This window comes from Numenius arquata, chromosome 2 (genome assembly GCF_964106895.1).
Source record: "Numenius arquata chromosome 2, bNumArq3.hap1.1, whole genome shotgun sequence".
NCBI classification, from domain to species: domain Eukaryota; kingdom Metazoa; phylum Chordata; class Aves; order Charadriiformes; family Scolopacidae; genus Numenius; species Numenius arquata.
In genome coordinates, this window is record NC_133577.1 from 47,000,106 (window position 1) to 47,017,168 (window position 17,063).

The 17,063-nt window shown below is 41.9% G+C and overlaps 1 protein-coding gene across 1 annotated transcript in view; it reads right to left on the minus strand.

Annotated features, from left to right (window-relative positions):
* Positions 1–346: 346 nt before the first annotated feature.
* Positions 347–17,063, minus strand: part of TP53BP2 (tumor protein p53 binding protein 2) — a 28,604-nt gene continuing 11,887 nt past the window's right edge. The window contains exons 6-17 of the mRNA XM_074164453.1: positions 16,099–16,280; positions 15,536–15,700; positions 14,887–15,124; positions 13,272–13,400; positions 12,734–12,870; positions 11,537–12,026; positions 9,972–10,753; positions 7,902–8,039; positions 7,165–7,298; positions 5,978–6,144; positions 3,300–3,499; positions 347–1,150 (exon numbers count right to left, since the gene is read on the minus strand). Coding sequence (XP_074020554.1) covers positions 1,109–1,150; positions 3,300–3,499; positions 5,978–6,144; positions 7,165–7,298; positions 7,902–8,039; positions 9,972–10,753; positions 11,537–12,026; positions 12,734–12,870; positions 13,272–13,400; positions 14,887–15,124; positions 15,536–15,700; positions 16,099–16,280 — 2,804 coding nt within the window. The 3' untranslated portion in view covers positions 347–1,108. The remainder of the gene's footprint in view (positions 1,151–3,299; positions 3,500–5,977; positions 6,145–7,164; positions 7,299–7,901; positions 8,040–9,971; positions 10,754–11,536; positions 12,027–12,733; positions 12,871–13,271; positions 13,401–14,886; positions 15,125–15,535; positions 15,701–16,098; positions 16,281–17,063) is intronic.

Consider the following 17,063-nt stretch of genomic DNA (forward strand, 5'->3'; position numbering starts at 1 on the left):
TAAATACCCTTTAGGAAAGATTTGGTCCTCTCTGTTTAATAATGTTCATTATCAAATGATTATTCCTGAATAGATCCATGGGAAAGGCTTTGTTTGGAAAATACTTGTAACAAGGGGTTTTTTTAAGTATGTCCCTTAGCTTTTATGGTTAACAAAGGTTATATGCAACTAACAGATTTGTCTTAATTTTAAGTGCAGAAAGGCTGTCTTGAACAAACTGGGGTGGAGAGGTACAATTTAATATAGAAAGTAGATGAGTATTAGCATAACATAGAACTGCAGTGTGTCTTACCATTAACATTTTCAGATGGTCTAATAAAAACATGACACTAAAATACCCGGAGTTAAAGCTTAAGAGGAGACAAGTTTAATGGTATCACAGTCAAGTAAAAACAAGTAAGTTGTCAAGGACTACAGAAAGTTTCTATGCTTAGTTTTCAAAGTACAAAATACAATAAATACATGAGGCTCTTTGTAAAAAGAGGAATCTAAAACTACATTGTCTGTTACAGCACATAATGTTTTGGATACATGGAATTCCTAAGATGCTACAGCATTTCTTAAAAGTTATTGCTTAATGGATTGGTCACGTGGTTGTCACTGTTCAGATGCACTTCGGTTTAGCTTCAACAAACCTTCTGCTCCCAGCAGTAAGCATTTAGGTGCTGTGCACATCATTTATTTTTGTTTCTCCCAGCTGGAAAAAGCCTTGGGATATATTTGTACAGAGCCAAATTATCTGTTTCATGATGATTCCTTCAATGGTAAATTGAAAAGGTCCTTGGATTTAATGCAGAAAAATGTGAAATTCTTTTCTGCCGTGTTTGAAGAAATCAGAGCGGGTACTTGAACAAAATGGCTGGCTTAGACCAAAGGCAGCAGAATTTCATTTGCTTGTAAGCATTATTTCATCTTGTAGAATGCCCTCATCCATTTGCTAATGCATCAATCCTTCATTTGTTTTCAAAGCACATTCTTCATAGCTTTCAAATTACATTGTCATTGAAATAAGTCTCATGATATTGGAACCAACACAAAATGAGTTGTTTTTTTTTTTTTTGTAAGTCATCCATGATTAGTACTTCAGGAATCTGGCTTCTGTACTATTTCATGCCAAGCTTCTTTGTCTAGGTTTAATCCTTGGATACAGCTGAGGGTAAAACAGAAACAAGATTTAAAATTTTAGTGCTTTAGAAGGTTACTTTTTTTAAAAAGGAAAGAAAAACCTCTTTTGTGCTACAATTCTAATGTAATCTCTAGTAGCAGAAGCATCATTATAGAAAACACCCGGAGCACTAACGAATAAAAATTTGGCATTTCTTAGACAAGTTTAAAAAATACTAACCGTGACAGTACAAAAGGAAGGCACTGTAAAGCATGGAATTCAGTACCTCCGGCTCTGCCCAGATGGGTGGGCGAGGAAAAGCATGTGGCTTTGTAAGTCAAGAGACTTTTGTGTTTAGTGAACTGTGGGATTTTTCTCTGTTGTAGAAAGGAAATAGAGAGGTATTAAAGTCTGTTTTGCTTTCTCTCAGTGTCTCTCAGCCTTTACAGATCTGTAGCTTTGGGCAAGCTGGAAACATCTGGCTGCACAGGAACCGTGGAGCAGTAGAAGCCGTGCTTCAGTCAGGGGCTAGTGGGTGGCCAGTTAAAGGAATTTAACTGCCCAGCAGTAAATGAGTAGCTGCCCCCCCAGCCCTTGAGATACGTGTTATTCACACGTTCTGGCTACGCACACAGAGGTACAGAGGCAGCTGCAGGGTGATGACTGATGGGACACGGCTCGACACATCAGTGCCGAGATGCTTGGGAAGTTCTCCCCCTTGCAAATGGCTTTGGGAACAGCTACTGTTCTGCAAAGCACAGCTATTGGCACAGAAAAATAGAAGGATACACTTCATAGAGTTAGGAAAGATGAATCCTCCGTGCTCTAAATGGCAATGCGTGTCTACATTACATTCTGGGGGGTTTTCAGCTAAAGTTTTCCTGAAGAAATCAGTATTTTGAAAGTATTTTCTTATTTGCATTCAGCTTTAGAGCTCTCACACCGCTTAGGGAGCCAGTGAGCCAGAAGGGTAGAGCACCGATGCAGATAATTTCATCTTTTGTTTTTATTCAGTGCCCCTAACTGCAAAAGGATAAAGCAGCTGTGATAAAAATACAACTTAATATAGAACGTATCAAGCTACCAAGCGCTTTCCTCTGCTGAATATCTTAGCCTACATTTCAGCTGCTATATTAAGAGTCCAGTAATTGCTTTTGAGAATAACCACAGAATCCTTTGGTACAACTGACCGGACACAGGAGTATAACAGTTCATACTGGGCTGGGGTAGTTTCCCCTAAAGGTTCTGATGCTTCTTGTGTAAAAAAGCTGCTATTTCTGGCCTTTCTTGACCTTGTTGTGCTTTCGATTTAGAAATGCTTACATTTGGAAGGGAAAAACCTGAGGAGAAGGACTATGGCCAGGGAGAATGTTACAGGACAGTGTGGGGGGAGGCCTGACCTGAAAGCGATACAGAAATGAAAACTGATTTTGCGTTAGATACAGTCGCTCTGCAAAATCTAACCAGTTTAAGGGTAAGGATTATCTGCATGAGGAAGGAGGTTCAGCCTTTCAAGCAGCATACATCAATCAGCTAAAATTCAGTGGTTAATCTTTAGCGTTGGCAGAACCTCTCATCTCCAGCAGCCGGGCAACTGGATATGTAGAAAAAAGCTTAATGGAATTTTTATACATGTGTCCATCTGCTGTAGTTTTCTAGCAACTCAGCCACGAGGAGAAGTATGGGGACATAATTGAAAATATCTATTATTTGTACACAGTTGCTTTTAACAAAAGAGGTAGTGCGTAAGATGAGGCCATTAATTTAAGGCCTTTGACATACGGTTAGATATTATTTAAAGAGCATAAAAGAAAACAAAGATCTGCCTTTATTTGGCAATGGGATCTTTTTCAACACTAGGAAAAAGAGATAACCACAGAATTTTGCAGTGTTTCTCCTAAAACTCTGTGAAACCATCTCAGATCACAAGGTGCACTGTGTACACCCAGACAGGGAGGAATTGTGACTCATTCTCCATACAAGTTGCAGTTCTTAAGGCCCTTTGTGCCCATGTTACCACTTCCTAAGAGAGGGGAACCCCAGTTCTGTTCACGTGCTCAGCAAAGCCTTACACATGTCATGTTCAGATAAAAGGTGGGGTTTTTTGTTTCTAAGATGGTGAGACAAGGTTAGTGTTAGAACCTGCTAGAGGCATGAGAATAATACTGTGACTTTGGAAATATGGAGGACTCACCCCTAGCAGGTTGCGGGGAACGTAGCCTTCCTTGTCGTTCAGCCGTGCCCACCACCACTCAATCTCATCTTCATCTTCCCGGCGCAGGATCGTCATGCAGTCCCCCTCTTTCATGGAGAGCTCGTCGTCATTCTGAGCCTCATAATCCCAGAGTCCATAAATCACTCCTTTGTTCATGATCCCCATTTTCTCCTGGACTCCTGCAACAGTAAGAACATGGAGCAGCCCAAAAAATGTTACAAAATAGAAAAAAGGTGGTATTTATGAAGTTAGTCCTTGCCCACAGCAAACAGATTCCTTCCTTACAGGTGTTCAAAAAATACAAGGTAAATGGGGAGAAAAGCACTGGTTGATAAAAGGTTTTATGTTTGTGCCAGTGTTCACACTTCCCACACTTAAGTGATGAGCAAGAAACACTTGTTTGTGCTCCGAGTTCCTCAGTAATCTATCTCTTTTTGTGTTGGCCACCATTGTCATGCTGATGCTTGAGATACCATTTCCCACCCGTGCTACATGATTTCAGAACTTTAAAACAAGTTGTATCGCAGACCTATACCTGAAAGATTTGTCTGCTTTCACTTAATTCAAATACTTAGCTCAGCACTTCTTAATTTCTGCCACTGTGTTAATTATAGTTTTTTAAAAAAAACTGAATCAGAAACAAGTTAAATTGTTAAATTGCTCCTGGGCCAAGGAGTTTTGGAGTACATGCACGTGCCTCACAGACGTTATTAAGAATTTGCTCATTTTACAGCTGTAGCCAAAGATGAAATACTATTCTTTCTGTACACACTCCTCAGCTTCTAAGCAGCAAACCAGAAAAGGTATCTTAATCAACTGTTACACAAACTTTCCCTTGGGTAATTATTCCATTTTAAAGTACTGAATCCTATGGGGTTTTTTGTTTGGTTTTGCTATGGCCAGGAGCAAAGAGTACGTTGCACATCTCACTGCAAAACTTGTCATTTCCCTTTCCATCTCTTACCTATTGCATGGGATTCTTACCTACGTCTGCTAAAGGAAGCATCTGCTCAAATCACAGTCTTTATTCCTGCATACCAGCTCATCGCGTTAAATTAAATTCCTTCCGGTGCACGTGGAAGGTAAAGACTAAGCCCTGAACATCAAAGCAGACAAAGAGAAGATTCGCACAACGGATCTGGTCTCCTAAAGAAAAGTGTTAACACTCACTCCAGGGCAGCAGCACAAACATCCTCCCAGAGACGGCACAGGCATTAAAACTGAGAATGGGAAAAACGACACACTTGAGGCAGCGAAGACTTGTCATTTAATCAACGCTAAAAGCCTACGGGTTATATTTAAACATATTTGTTGGTGATATTTGATATTGTGCATCACGTACAACAAAAAGGGATTAGGTGAATCAGTGAATTACACCGAGGTTTCTCACCTGACAGGTTCTAATGCGGTATCTCTTCTGGAAACATACACAATCCCAAACTTCTTTTACGGCAAGAAACAGCTTTAGCCAGTGAATTAATTTCTTACTATAACTATAGGCAACTGGAAACAGTCTTAGCAACAGGATTAACCCCTAATGGAACAATATGGAGATTTGATAGCTGAACAGCCGGTGTATGAAGAGACACCTTACTTTCAGTGGCTTCAGTTTGGAAAAGCTGGCAATAACCAAAGCCTTACAGACCTCTCAGGACCCATTAACAAGTATCTCATAACGCACAAAAAATCCCAAACCCAACAAACCCCAAAAGTATCAAGTGAGATCACCAGAGGGTGGGTCCAAGAAACCCCGCAAACAAAAGGAATGTGTTTCTTCATGCTGCATACAATGAAGCCATGGATCTCCTTCCCACAGGATCTTAGGGGCTGTTTACCTGAATTTTAAGAATTAGACAAATTCCTGAAAGAAATCTGTCAAGACCTATCCTAACCTCTTACAGATACATGACACTTCAGCTGGTAGGTGCCCAGAGGACAAAAACTACATACAAAACATACAGAAAAGTAATTTAAAACCTTATTAGATACAAAACACACAAGTAATTTAAAACTTCATTGACTAATACTCATCTCACCCTTGGGGAATTCATCCTCTCCATTAAAAAACACAGTTTCCCTGTAGTTGTACTACTTGAATAATATCTAAATTTAAAGTGTGTTTTGTTTGTTTTTCTTTTTTTTTAAATGCAAGAGAAGAAAAAAGCCAAAAAGAAAGTAAAATTCAGTACCTACTAAGCTCCATTAAAGCAGAAACTTTGCAGTCCCTTTCTTGGTTCCGAAATGCACATTAGGAAACATTCCTCCTCTACAGACACGAGGCAGCAGATTGGAACTGCCGACTGAGATACCCACACCACCCTGGGTTTTATGCAGAAAAGTACTGATGCAGCAAGATTCACCTAATTGTCACCTCACACCAATGTTTTCTTAATGCACGCTTTTAACTCATTTCAAGGTTTTTAATGTAGGGCAACATTTTGTTACTCAGATCTTCTCTGAGTTCAATATTATAAAGTTAGTCTCCATGGACCTTGTTCTCGGCCAAGATGCTGGCTAAAACCTCTTTCTTTCCACAAGAAACTCAAGGCAGGGCCACACAACCCAAGCGTGCAACTTACCCCTCCTCATCCAAAAACACAGCCAAAAGCACCAGGTAAGGCCCTGGAAGGCTCCAGAACTCTGTTGCCATCACCTACCGTATAAGAACTGGGAGCACTGCGTGTAGCCCTCCTCCATTTCCTCACACTTGTCCGCAGCCGTCTGCATGTCGCTGTAGGTCATGGCGAACACGGCTGCGCCCGACTCCACCAGGAACTTGCAGACCTGCACGTTGTTGCAAGACGCTGCGCAGTGTAAGGGGGTCCTACAAGCCAAGAGGAAAAAGATGAGACGTTACTTTTATCGCTCACAGACTCCTAGGGGCAAACCACTTCCGTGTGTGACCTCCAGCAGCCGGGACTGCATCTCTGAAGGCTTCCCACCACAAGCACTTTAACCCAGGATGTTGAGACCAATTGCTTTTCACAGATACTGGGAGTTACCAAGAGCTGCTTGAGCCCTAAAGCTGGGTTTCCACATAGATCTCTAGTTATGCTACCTTTTTAGAATCCATTAACATTTTAAGAACATCGATTAAAGCAATAAAAATTAAAAAATAAATCAATAGTTTAAAAAACACCTCAGAAATCCTCCTGACATCATGCTTCTTACTATCTAGATAATTACTTCAAGACCTGCCTTGGTGACAAGCGCAGGTAATGGGGACAACTACTGAGGCTGAGGGACAAGTAGTATCCTTTGTTCAGTCTTGGGCCTTAGATACTTTTGTTACAGGCAGAAATAGTAGTAAAATCACTGCCCCCTTCCCCTAGCCTTTGGTGAATAAGCTTCCTAGCTACCTTAAAAAGGATTTGTAACCCCTTATCAGTCACAAACCTAGTTTGGAGATTGTGGTTTTCCGCTTTGTCTTGTTTTTAAGTTGTCCAAGCACTGGACAAAGAACCGAGGAGAGTTTGCAGGGCAGAGACTGCCCGGAGCGTGTGTAAGCTACGGGCTGTTTCACAGAGAGGACACCGGGAATCCCAGCAAACAGCTCATTACGCATAAACCGTCCTCAGTATCTCACGGAAAGAGGGCAATTTCCTGACAACTGTATCCACCCTACTGGGCCCCAGACACACTTTTTCCACCTAGGGAGAATTAACATAATTTGCCCGTTTTCTCCTCTGTGTGTTCTCCTACGATGCCTCACGGAGAACTGCTGCTGTTCTGCTGTGGAAAAGTCATTTCCAGCTCCACAGGAGCAAACCCGGGGCAGCCCCCGAGCCACAGCTCTCTTGTGGAGAGCACCTCTAAGGTGCCACACAGAGAAAGAAGCCTTTACCATCCATCGCTGTCTGCAGCGTTCACGTTCACCCCAAACTGCACCAGGAACTTGACGATTTCCGTGTGCCCAGCACACACGGCGTTGTGCAGGGCAGTAATCCCTTCGTCGTTGGGCATGCTCGGATCTTCAACCTGTTTAGCCAGAAAAGGAGCCATTCGCATTCTGATGAGACTCTCTACAATAAACACCTCTTCACATATATAAAAACAAGCTTTTTCTTATTCTGAAATAAGGTTTTGAGCCTATGAAGGACATGAGCAACAGGCAGAAAACTACAGCAGTAACTGGTCTTACAAGATGACTCACGTATAAGATTGCAGCCTCCTTTTATCAGTGAGAACCTGAAGTGGCTCACAGAAATAATATCTCGGTAACTTAGTAAAAGCATTTGTAACAAATTTCTCGTATTTGCCTATTTAACTGTAAGCAAAATTCATGTGGATTTTGCTTATCAAATTATCTGCCGTATCAATGATTCCCCAGATATGCAGCGTTTCATCCCCTAAGAAATGAGGAAAATGTTGTCCTGCAAATTATAGTCTTGATACTAAACACCCAGTGTGGATTTAACACACTTAAAATCAGCTTCCAAGCGGCCATGTCCCGTTAGGGCTTATCTCCTCAAGGGCAGATCTAGGTTGTGCACTATTTCAGTTCCCCCAGTCCACAAAAGCTAGGACTTCCCAGTTTGAACCAGCATCGCTATTCCTTCTCTTTCAAGTTAGCATTTGTACCTCATAAATTATTCTCTGCACGAGGTCGAACTCCCCCTCCAAGGATGAATCCAGGAGCAACGCAAGGGGATTGAATTTCACTCTCATCCCATGCCCAATTCTCTCGGAGCCGGTTTTGCGCAAGTTCGTCCTCTTCCCCTGTGAAAAGGTAAAACAAGTTACAGGCGTTTTTTCCTTGGGAAGAACAAGAATATAGAATTGCTTATTTGGGAACAACAGCAGAAATTACTATTTAATATGAAAATACCATTTAATATGAAATTTAGACTATTTTCTACCAATTCCCCAACATGTTAAGAATGTAGCAGGTTAGGCATGTTATGAAACATCTCTGCCCTTATCTCTAGACAAGGTCACTGTTCAACTCAAATACAGAAGTCACCTTGATCTAACACATCAACAAAATAATAAAACTCCCAAATCCCTGAAGATCAGGAAGGAATGCAATTTTAATTTTTTATTTTTTTTTTTTTTTTAATTATTCAGACCTTTTTGGCATTAGCTCTCCAAGCTGTTACGCAAACCAAGTAGTACACTCCAGGAAGTACACTACTTTTTAAGCCCTGATGTTAAATTCCTAACATTTTCCTGAACTTATCCAAGGTTAGCAGGAACATAAACAGTTATGGCAAATGGGTTTGGAAAGAATATACGACCAAGTGAAGAAACGCTTTACATGCTCCCAGTGATACTGGAAAGCAAGTATTTCTATAGCTGGGTTTGTACTCTCTCCGTTAAGAGCACAGGCCAGCATGAGCTCAGCGCTCTCCCCAGCTGCCTGGGCAGCAGCAATAAACACTATTCATAGGGGTATGTAAATCTCTGACAGATGCCCAAGCAAAGATGAATAGAAATGACTCATGTTTTGCAAGAGCAAACATGTAAAGATAAGATGTATAAGAAGAGATTCTCAGAAAATACTCTTTTGCCTGTTGGTTTATACATAATATCAAAAAGTACAGGCTTTTTAAAGAAAAAGCCTGTCAGCACAACCCAAGTATTTACATATCAAATCAAGAAGTTGGGCTGGTTTATTCTCATCATGGCAGAATTATTACAAAAACCAACCAGGAATGAGTTCTTACAGTCTAGGAAATCCTACCACTCACGTTTCCTTGTAAAAGGGAGCAAGGATAAAGCCTTTAAAGCATGAAAACATGCAATGACTATTCCATGCAGAAATCGCAAGGTTAAAGAGCACACTTAAAGCTTTTAACTCCTCTGCACTGAAGCGACGGAGGAAAAAAAAACGCTTTAACGTATCAAGCTATTAGAATTCTATCCATGATTGGTTTTAAAAGAAACTCTTTGGGGAACCGAAAGCAGTAAGCGTTACTGTTCTACAGCAGTGAGATAACGCCGCACCACACACACACACACTCCCAAACAAACAAGGTGGTAAAACACTGCCCACCCTCAGCCCAAAGAGACTCCATTTTGACGCAACTTAAAAACTGACTGATGTTAAAGCAGGTTCTAAAGAGAAATTCAGAAAACATTTCAGTAGAAGAAATGCAAGTAGTTGATATCTACAAACGAGTTTTTAAAGCAGAAACTAAAAGAAGTCTGTTTCTCTGTGTTTTTCAAGCAAGGCAATATCAGATAAACAAATGCAATCTGGCATTAAGATAATTAGTTTCTGTTTTGTATCAGCAATAGTGGGAAATGTTTGTGAAATCTGTAACTATGCCTTGAAAAAAAAAGAGCTTTAATTTCTCTTAAGAAGGAAGTATAGGTTTGGATGTAGTTGGCAGACTTCTGTAAGGAATGTTCTTTCCAGCCCAGAAGAGTTTTCAAATGGAGTTTGAAATGGAGTTTCAAAATGGAGTTACAAATAGTAACTTTTCCTCATGTCATTAATTCTAGAGACAACGAAGACACTTCATTCCTGTCATTCACCCTGGAGATAAGAGCATTGCACAAACGGAACAGATACCCACTGAGAGACTTCTAGGCTATTTGTGTGACTGTTCTCCCACATCTGCTTAACCTCTACAATACAGGATTTATGGCAGAGCTTGAGATGACTTATTGACAGGGCACCCAAGTTGTAGGCTAACTAATACTTACAGGAGGCAAGGAAAACTGTCCCGTAACTTCAGGAGGCCTCATACTGAATGAGTCCTCTCCCAAACTCTCCGGTTCCCCTGATGGATAGGGAGGTGGTGGGTACGGAGGATACTCTTCCATGTACACCTCCAGTGGCAGTGAGGCTTCTAGGCTCGGTTCTTCCGTTTTTGGCTGCGTGAGTTCATCACCATCCGATACTCCCTCGGGTACAGTGTCCAAAGCCACGGAGGGAAGAACAGCTTCGCTCTGATCTGCTGGTGTGGTTTCTGCTTCCTCAGCAATGGCTGGCTCTGGCACAGAAGCAGCTGTTTCTTTCTCCGATTCTGCACTTAGATAAGGATTTGGGATTTCTGCTGGGCTTTCAGGACTGGCAGCTGATGCCGTCTGTTTGGAAGGATGTGATGGAGCCGAGATAGTCTCCATTGCGGCCAGAGTGGTCCTCTGATACAACAGCTTCTGAATATTGGGGCCATTAGGTCCTTCTGGCTCAGTAATGGAGCTACGTTTCTTCAGCGGCCTGGGTGCGTTGGACAGTTTTTTCCGTAGGGCTTCCAGATCAGCGTCGCTCTGGTTGCGATATGGATTGGATAAGAAAGGCAGCAGTTTGGTCGGGCTAAGGGGACGGGGTATTCGCTCCGTCTCGTGATTCTCATGAGCAGAGGCTGTCGTTTCCATCTCGGGCTCCGGACTGCCCGGCTTGCCTTGGAGGTTTGAGTAGACGTTCTCCGTCTGCGGCAGCTGATTCTGTACCCCAGCTCCTGCCATGACAGGCTTGCCATACACTGCGGGGGCGTTCAGAGAGGGGTGGGGGGAAAAACAAGTGTGAATATTTGATCAACGAGTCTAAAAAGAACACACAACCTGATTCTCCTACGCAGGGCAAAGAAGCAGATCAACTGAACAGAATTGATCCAGTAACTGGCTTTACCATTAGTTACCAGAGGGCTGGAGCACCTCTGCTGTGAGGACAGCCTGAGAGAGTTGGGGGTGTTCAGCCTGGAGAAGAGAGGGCTCCGGGGAGACCTTACAGCCCCTTCTAGTCCCTAAAGGGGCTACAGGAGAGATGGGGAGGGACTCTTGATGAGGAAGGGAAGCCATAGGACGAGGGGTACTGGTTTTAAACTGAAAGAGGGGAGATTTAGATGAGAACTCAGGAAGAAATTCTTTCCTGTGAGGGTGGTGAGACACTGGAACAGGTTGCCCAGAGAAGCTGTGGCTGCCCCATCCCTGGAGGTGTTCAAGGCCAGGCTGGATGGGGCTTTGAGCAACCTGGTCTAGTGGGAGGTGTCCCTGCCCATGGCAGGGGGTTGGAACTCAATGATATTTAAGGTCCCTTCCAACCCAAAGCTTTCTGTGATTCTACGATTCTCTTGCAAACACAAGACAGATATTCTGCACTTTTTGTTAATTCTGATACACAACACATATATCCATCTAAGACTCTTACAGCTGCACGAACCTGCTGAATTCTGCTGCGGAACAGCTTTATACCCGCAGACCAGGTGGAAAGCACTTATATCTGAGGTTTATGAAGACAGCAGAGAGGCAGAGGGCCACACGCTTACCGCTTGGGAAGTGCGGTCCCCTGGTCTGCGCCCTCGTCAAAGCGCTCTGCACCGCCTGCTGGAAGTTCTTCCCGGGAGTCTGCTGCTGCGTGTACATGCTATAAATTGAACTCGCAGCCACGGTTTGAGGCTTTCGAAATGGTGGGAGCGAGGTCTCTTTGGACGGTTGAGGGGTAAAAGGCCTCACAGCTGCTGCTGGGGGACTCTCCTGTTTGGAGGAGGGAAGAATTTGGTCCTGGGTAGAGGAAGAACCTGCAGGAGGTATGGAAATTCGTTGCTGTATCTGCTGAGAAGGATGGGAAGGCTGCTGTGCCACTGATTTTTGTTTGTTCCCCATGGTTACGACAGCCAAAGGCAGCTTCTGCAGGTTTCCATCCAGTTTAGCATCAGAAGGTTGCAGATGACTGGCTTGACCAAAGTAAGGCAAGTTTATCTGCTTTGGTTTGGTGGGGACAGGTGGTGGTACCTTTGTTACATTTTTATTGGCTGTCTGAAAGACAAAAGAAACATTTATTAAGATTAAACAGCAAAAGATTTTTAGGAGTTCTGCTGTGAAGGTCCAAAGATTCTCAGAGAATGATACAGTATCGAGCATTTCCACTGTTACTGCAATACTCTTTACATCTCTGGAAACAACAAGAGACTTCTTTAAACATCTTATCCTCATAATTGTTTATACTTTGAACCCATTCTCTTTAATTCTTTCTGTACCAGTGATGTTTAAAACACCAAGCAATGGCAGGGCATGGTAATTTCTCTAGAGAGAGAGATGAGGAACTTAGGAGCATCTGCAGGCAAGAAGCTTGTTTTCCAACAGTGCACTTGTCAGCCCCAGCTCTTTGAAGTCGTTTCAGCCCCACCTGATCCAATCCTGCCCTTGTGCCAAGATTTTGGTGGGAAGTCCTGCTGTAAACACGCACCTGAGGGACACTGCTGCATTAAATAGTGAAATGAGTGCATGAATTGTTTTAAAAACCCTGTGCAAACGCCTCTGTGCATATAATCTTTGAGGGGAGGAAACCACATATGCATACACACTAGTACAAACAACACAGCCATTAAAAGCCTAAAAAAGACGTTTTTCCTTGGAAGTAGTCTTTTAAAAGTAGAAGTAGGTGCTTTTCAAAGAGCAATATTTGAAAAGCTGTGCAGTAATCCCTTTGAGATGGAATGCAGTCATTCGAGCTTCCCACACACCTGCGCTTCTCGCAGGAGATCTTCGCTGCTCTGGTTCTTCCTGAGGGTGCCCAGCCCTGCAGACTGGTCCACGGAATCAAACATCGAGAACGGACGAACTTTCTTCTCTTTGTCTCGTAAAAAAGTTTCTCCTTCGGCTGTTGTGAGAGAGAGAGAGAGAGAGGAAAACTTTTAAAATGAATGACACAATTGTAGGAGTCAGAGTCCTGTTCTGTGCAATATTCAAGGGGTGCTTTTTTATATCCATCCCACCCCTGCACCAAATGCTCCATCTTGCAAATGGAAGAGGAGCATGTAATAAAGGCATCAGTATCTACTTTCCCACCTGAAATGAGGTTTTGTTGGGGTTTTTGTTTGTTTGTTTGTTTTTTAAAAAAACCAACCCTGTAACACCATACTAAAGCTTATATGGCAACATTCTTCTGAGGTTTCGTGCTCTCAAATTAATTCTACATATTTACTGAGGCATTTAGAAGAGACAGATGTCATTAACTAGATTCTCTGTATTTTAACATCAGTCAAACATGTAAAAATATACCTTGTCCTTCACTAGTCACAACTCCTTTTCCTGAATTTAAGGCTGATCCTTGACCAATATGATTGTCTGCGTTAGAACTGCTCCAGTCAGTGGCAGTCAGGGAAGGTTTAGCACTGGGGGCCACAGAACCTGGGAGAGAACAAGTGGAACAGATTAAGCTAAAATTATGTTTTTATTGACTTATTTATTACAGGTAGGTTTTTTGTGAGAATCAGGTCTAGACAGTGTACAAATATCATATACAGATTAGCTGCTATAAATCCTATTACTTGAGATTTTTTCTCATTTGTTTGTTTTTTTTAAAAAAAAAAGCATGCAAAACCAAGCTCAGAAACAACTATTAAAAAGCAGCAACAAAACTATTTGTTCCAGCAAACGTCTGGGCTTACAACATTCAGATAAAGAAACTTCTCCAGACTCCCTTCTTTCTTAGCAAGAAACTTTCCCTGGATATTTACAGTAAGATAAAAGTGACAGAATGGTGAGAAGGAATGAGAAATATATTGTGCAAAGAAAACCATGATGCTTTAAAGCATAAATAGATCCTGCCAGGTGATAGCCAAAAGAGCAGAAAAATAATTTGTGTGTTCAATGTGCATATAGGCACTGCATTAAAGCTGATCTTTCCATTCACTGGAGCAGACATCCAGTCTGCTTCAAAAATAAGAAAATGGTCGCAACTTGCTATTACTTTAAATATTTCACCAAATTGTCTCTGCTAAATTCTAAATTATCTAGTACAATAAGTGATACAAAATTCAAATAGTAATGAAAAGCAGCAAAAGAAAAGTTTCATTCTAACAAAGTATGGGATACAATCTCTCTACGAAAGCAGTTGTTGTACCCAAATAATAAGGAGTGACATTTTAGTTCAAATAGCACACCACACAATCCTAAAGCAAAAATTCAAATTTGTATGGACTGGAGCTAAAATTCCACTCCAGCAGTTTTAGGATCTGCAACTCTCCAGTTTCTTCAGACTCCTACTCTCCCAGAGCTGAACCACGTCGTAGGAGAAAGCCACCAATATCTCCATGACCACTCCCAGCAAGAGAGGCCAAGCCCTGCATCAGGCACTGGACTTACGGCTCTCCCTATTCCTACGTCATCAACATGTCATCAGGTTTATTGCTACTTCTATGCTACAATCAACTTCCTCCTTTATAATATTTCTTGTAATATTGGTTAATCCTTTACATGTATCATTTCCAAAATGCACGATCAGAAAACTTGGCTTTGCTAGATTTAAGTCCAGACACCAGATTGTTACAATATATGTCCTAAAAGTTCCTCTAGAAACCCAAACGAACACTGTTGTATAGTGTTTAGGAGTATTTTAAAATAAATAAATAAATAAATCCTTAGTGTACAGAAAAATCCTCCCACATCTAACAACTCAGATTGCTCACTAGGAGGATTACTTAATTTATAACACATTGAATAGTATAATCTCAGTGCTTATTAAATATATTTACCGGGGCAGGAAAATTGCAAGTAGTAAGACTGAAATTTCAAATAATACTTTGTTTTAAAGGAAAAAAAAAAGTAAAGACAGAGTTGGCAGATAAGAAAATAAAACATTTTTGCAGAAGAAATATTAATTGTAAGCTATTACCTGCAGGAGCTTTAGCTTGCGAACTGCTCCCAGCTCTCATGTTAGGCAGAGTTTGTGTTTTTAGTGGACCATCAGGTACCTGCAAAGCTTGCGTCCCATCTGAAAATGCTGGTTTCACCAAAAGTTCAGGTCTGGAAGCAATACGTGGCATAGTAGAGGACTGGATATAAGGACCTACTGCTGCCACTCGACTTGGAGCGGAAGCCACTGGCTGGGGTAAATTCCCATCTGAAGAAACCTTTGCGAAAAGAAAATGTAAAGAATGTTATGCTGCAGTATCCATCCATCAGTGTTTGAAACAGAAGTCAAAAAGGACAAGACAAGTAGAAGATGACAGTACAATATCAAAAATCCTTTTTAAAAAAGCTTTAAGGAGATACAAACATGAGGTAGTAATAGCAAAGAAAAAAAAAGTCCAAAAAAAAAAAATTCCACGACAGCATAAGAAGAGTTTTTGTCCATGAAGAGTAAGTAGGTTAACACCAATGTACCATGAAAAGTACTTTAATAATACAAGACTTCCCCCACATATGGATTAAAAACAAGTCTAGCATCCACACAGCCTTCCCCACAAGCAAGTTTTTACTTCAGCCTGTATGGGCCACAAATGAAATTAATCTTTTTTTCTTATTAAATATCCCACACTTACTGGTACATTCTCCTTCTGTTGCAGAGCTGCCTTTTTCTTCCACAGGCGCTCCCGCAGCTCATTAACACGCTTATCCATGACTGCCACCTCCGAGTTGCGCTTGTTCAAACACTCCCTCTGTTGCTGCAGCTTGGCATTCTGCTCCTGGTTCAGTTTGTTCCTCAACTGAATAAATTCACAAAGCCGGAGGAAGCAGGGAGGAGGAGGGGAAAACAACAAAAAATCAAAACAAATTAACTTTCAAGATTGGGGACAGGAAACAGTTACAAAGAGAAAAGCCTTCTAAAAAGTCAAGTCACGCTGGCAAACTCAGATTATTTTCTCTGGGGAAAAAACATTGGTTTTTCTCCAAATTTTGCAGAAAGGAGAGGTATATATACTGCGTGCTCCGTCCCCTGTTTTCCTTGAACCCAATACAACTGACCCCTCGTCCCCAGCATGCAGCCAGCCACACAGCTCTGTCAGAAAAGAAGCAAGGGGATTTCTTTCCCAGGAGACAAGAAACAACCCAAAACAACTTTTGGCCCTTAAGATTTGTGGTCCACAAGCCAGCTTTGACTTACCTGCAGCTCCTTGTACAGGCGGTCCAGCTCTGCTACAGCCGACTGGTTGTCATGGTAACCATCAATTCGGCCATTCTTCAGCATCTCGAGTTGCCGGGTGAGCTCCTCTACCTTTGACACCGCCAGCACCAGCTCGCGCTGCTTCTGCTGGAACAGGCTGTTCATCTGTTCGATCTCCTCCACTGGAGAGGAGGAGGAGAGAGCACAAAGAGCTGCCCTGAGAAACAGCGGAGCGTGGGCTGCTCCCGAGGCAGGGGTGGAAGGGACAGAGAGCGCCCTGCCGGCCCCTGGAGCAGCTGCTGCAAACTCAGGATCCCTGTCAAACCCGTTCTTCCTTCCAAGCATTTCTAAAAGCAAACACACTACAAGATAATCTAAATTCAGTCTACTTAGAGCACCAATGGGGAGAGAAAAGGAACATTTTTTTACTTTCTGAAGTATGGAAACAAACAAAACCACATTACCAGGATGAATTCATCTTTAGAAGCCTAAATTCACTATCATGCCAAATTCCAGAGGAAGATACTCACTCAACCACAAAGCATATTTATAATACTTAAAACTCTGAATTTAGGTCACAGGAACTCCATGACGAGACACTCGAGCTGTTACATTGAACAAAGACTCAAGAGGGCTTTTTAGGGTCTGTTACAAATGGCTGTCATCAGCTGCTCCCACTGCCAGAACTGTTGCTTTATGGAATAAAGTTTAAGGAATCAGTAAGAGTTCAAGCAAGGACCAAGGCCAAACCTGCCGGGGAGGGTATGGAGAAACAGATACACATCCTTCCATTCCTTTAAACCGATGTTTCTTTTATGCTACAGAATCCAACACATTCTCCCCATAGAAAAACACTTTTGCTTTATCTGTAAAGCACCATGCTTCTTAATAACACAATATATTTATATTTTACCTTAATACACCAATATATTTTCATTTGAGTCGAGCTGGTAATGACAAGTATA